A 2,792-nucleotide genomic window follows, 5' to 3' on the forward strand; every position below is an offset into this window, starting at 1 on the left:
TTTGGGGTTTAGGGTTTAAGGTTTAGTTTTTTGAGGTTTATAGCACTTTAGTAAATTCTTTTAATAAACACTTAAATAAAAGTTACAAAACACTTTTTAGAATGTTATAAACTGATAGGGTATAGGGTTTATCCTATGGGGTTTAGGGTTTATGGTTTAGGGTTTATGGTTTATAACACTTTAGTAAATTATTTTAATAAACACTTAAATAAAAGTTACAAAACAGTTTTTAAAATGCTATAAAATGTTGAGGGTTTAGGGTTTGGGTTTTAGGGTTTAGGGTTTTAAGTGTAGGGTTTAGGGTTTAGAGTTTAGTGTTTAGGGATTATAACACTTTAGTAAATGATTTTAATAAACATTTATCTAAAAGTTACAAAACACTTTTTAAAATGTTATAAATGCTTAGGATTAGGATTTAGGGTAAGCGGTTTATGGTTTAGAGTTTAGGGTTTAGGATTTATAATACTTTAGTAAATTCTTTTAGTAATATTTAAATAAAAGTTACAAAACATTTTTAAAATTGTTATAAAATGTTTAGGGTTTGGGGTTTAGGGTCTTGGGTTTATAGTTAAGCGTTTGCGTTTAGGCTTTAGGGATTAGGGTTTATAGTTTAGGGTTTATAACACTATAAAATGCTTAGGGTTTAAGTTTTAAGATTTTCAATTTAGTTTTTAGGGTTTGGGGTTGAGGGTTCATGGTTTCGGGTTTATAACACCTTAGTAATTGTTTTCTTAAACACCTAAATAAATGTTACAATACCCTTTTTAAAATGTTATAAAATGATTAGGGTTTAGTGTTTAGGATTTGGGGTTTAGGGTTTATGGTTTAGGTTTTGGGGCATAAGTTTTTTGGGACTTGGAATCATTTTGTACCGATGGAAGTGTAGGATATCATAGGATATTATTACACAATCTGGTTACTATAAAGACATGTAAAGGCACTCAATCCATTTTTACATTGAAAACACATATTTCATCAATCCAAAATTCCAATAATGACAAAGATTACTTCATTAGATTTTGGTTATTGTGAATAGGGCATGTTACTAGCAAGATTGCTGGTCAAAGTGATGACGAGAAAAATAAAACTTGTACATGACAAACTGAAAGAAGTTGGGAAATGAAAATATAAAAGATTGGTTTAATAAATCACTCTTAAAAAAAGGTAAGAGCAAACCCATTATATGAAAAGAAATTCCTATAAACTTCAGTTTATCCGGTGCGAAAGGAAATTCCTTTCACTTGTTAATTTATTATTGAAACAATTTTTTCATAATCTAAAAAAATAAAATTTCATATCTCACCATCACGTCGATTCCGTAACTATCAGCCCGTTTGATTCGTATATCTCGTGACCCATTAACAATAATTTCCCGTTGAATAGTCTCGCGTTAGCCGTTTGCCAGGTCGCCCAACTGTTCGATGCCTCCAAGATCATACGACCAGCAGCGGCCTTTTACTTTCGAAAAGGTTTTCATGGCACTTCAACAACAAACAACTTCCAATTTACGTTAACTTCTACACACCTTTGAAAGACCACTTTTTGCTCGCGTCTGGCTTTGAACTCACGCGAAATCATTCCTTTGAATGTCGTGGACCCACGAAATTAGCCAATTCTAATAAATCGGGTTTTATGATTCGGATCACATGTCGGGTCCAGCGTGGATCGGATCACACATTGGCTCCGGCCTCAATCCAGCGCACACATGACACGCCAGCCAAAAAACTAACACGTTGTTTGTGTGAACTCGTACAAGTGGAATTCCAAAAATACCACGAAGGACTCGACGGGCCATGTGCTTAGCTAGGTAAATAGAAAAACGTTGAAGTGGCCCACATATCATATCACGAAAACGAACCCCGTGTTCCTAGGGGCCGACCACGTTGCACTAGCAATATATATTGGCGTATCCCCACCCCTTTCTGTCACAATAGCTTCACACGTCTTCCCAATCTCACTGTCTCATTTTTCTTCGCTTTTTCATATTTGAGAAAGAGATCGATTCGGTAAAGTCTCTGTGACACGAATTTCACAACAGCAGCTTCCCGACGACATGGGCCGATTCGATGCGCTTTTTTGCTCTGTTCTTGCTTTGCTATTTTTGATCTCAGCCACTATGGCAGCGCCCGCACCCGCACCTTCCCCCAGAGCAGCAGCACCCAAGTCGTCGCCGGTTCAATCCTCCCCAGCGCCATCACCAGCGTCTCCTCCTGCGACTTCACCGCCTGTTTCTTCTCCCGTCTCTCCTCCTCCTAAAGTCGGTACCCCATCAAACTCAGCTTCCTCTCCCACAGCTCAAACTCCAGCATTCAGCCGCTCGGCTCATGGCCCAGCCACCGCTTCACCACCGAGTGCCAGCAGCGGAGCTGTCTCTACAACGAGTTTGGAGAATATGGCTATCTTCGGAGCTGCCTTGCTTACTGGAGGCGTCTTCCTCCTTTAAGATGTATTTAACATTCTTTTCATCCGCATTGATTGGAGTAGATTCGATTAGATGACTTGATTGTTTCTCTCTTTCGTATTTTGATCTCTGATTCCACTCTTGGTCTGGCCTGACAGAGTGGATGGCCACCATACTCATTGGATACTCGTTATTGTATAATTACATCGTTTTGGATTTAGAATAAGTATTCGTTATTTACTCCGGATGTAAATTCTGTTGACTACTTTGATTCGGAACTTCAGATTTTGAGTTATAATCGTGCATGCATTTTAGACAGTCAATCAATTCAATCAAATGTTTCAATAACGCATGATAGAATGGCACTATAACAGTTGATGACAGGTTTTTA

General features: G+C 37.9%; 1 protein-coding gene across 1 annotated transcript; it reads left to right on the forward strand.

The window, feature by feature from the left end:
* The first annotated feature begins 2,053 nt into the window (after positions 1–2,053).
* LOC149266753 (uncharacterized) lies at positions 2,054–2,564 on the forward strand. Its single transcript, XM_089397354.1, has one exon. The coding sequence runs from the start codon at positions 2,054–2,056 to the stop codon at positions 2,441–2,443; it is 390 nt and encodes a 129-aa protein (XP_089253480.1). The 3' UTR covers positions 2,444–2,564.
* Positions 2,565–2,792: the final 228 nt, after the last annotated feature.

The sequence above is a fragment of the Pinus tabuliformis genome, chromosome 6, assembly GCF_031772625.1.
Source record: "Pinus tabuliformis cultivar Carrire ecotype Pingquan chromosome 6, CPIR1, whole genome shotgun sequence".
NCBI classification, from domain to species: domain Eukaryota; kingdom Viridiplantae; phylum Streptophyta; class Pinopsida; order Pinales; family Pinaceae; genus Pinus; species Pinus tabuliformis.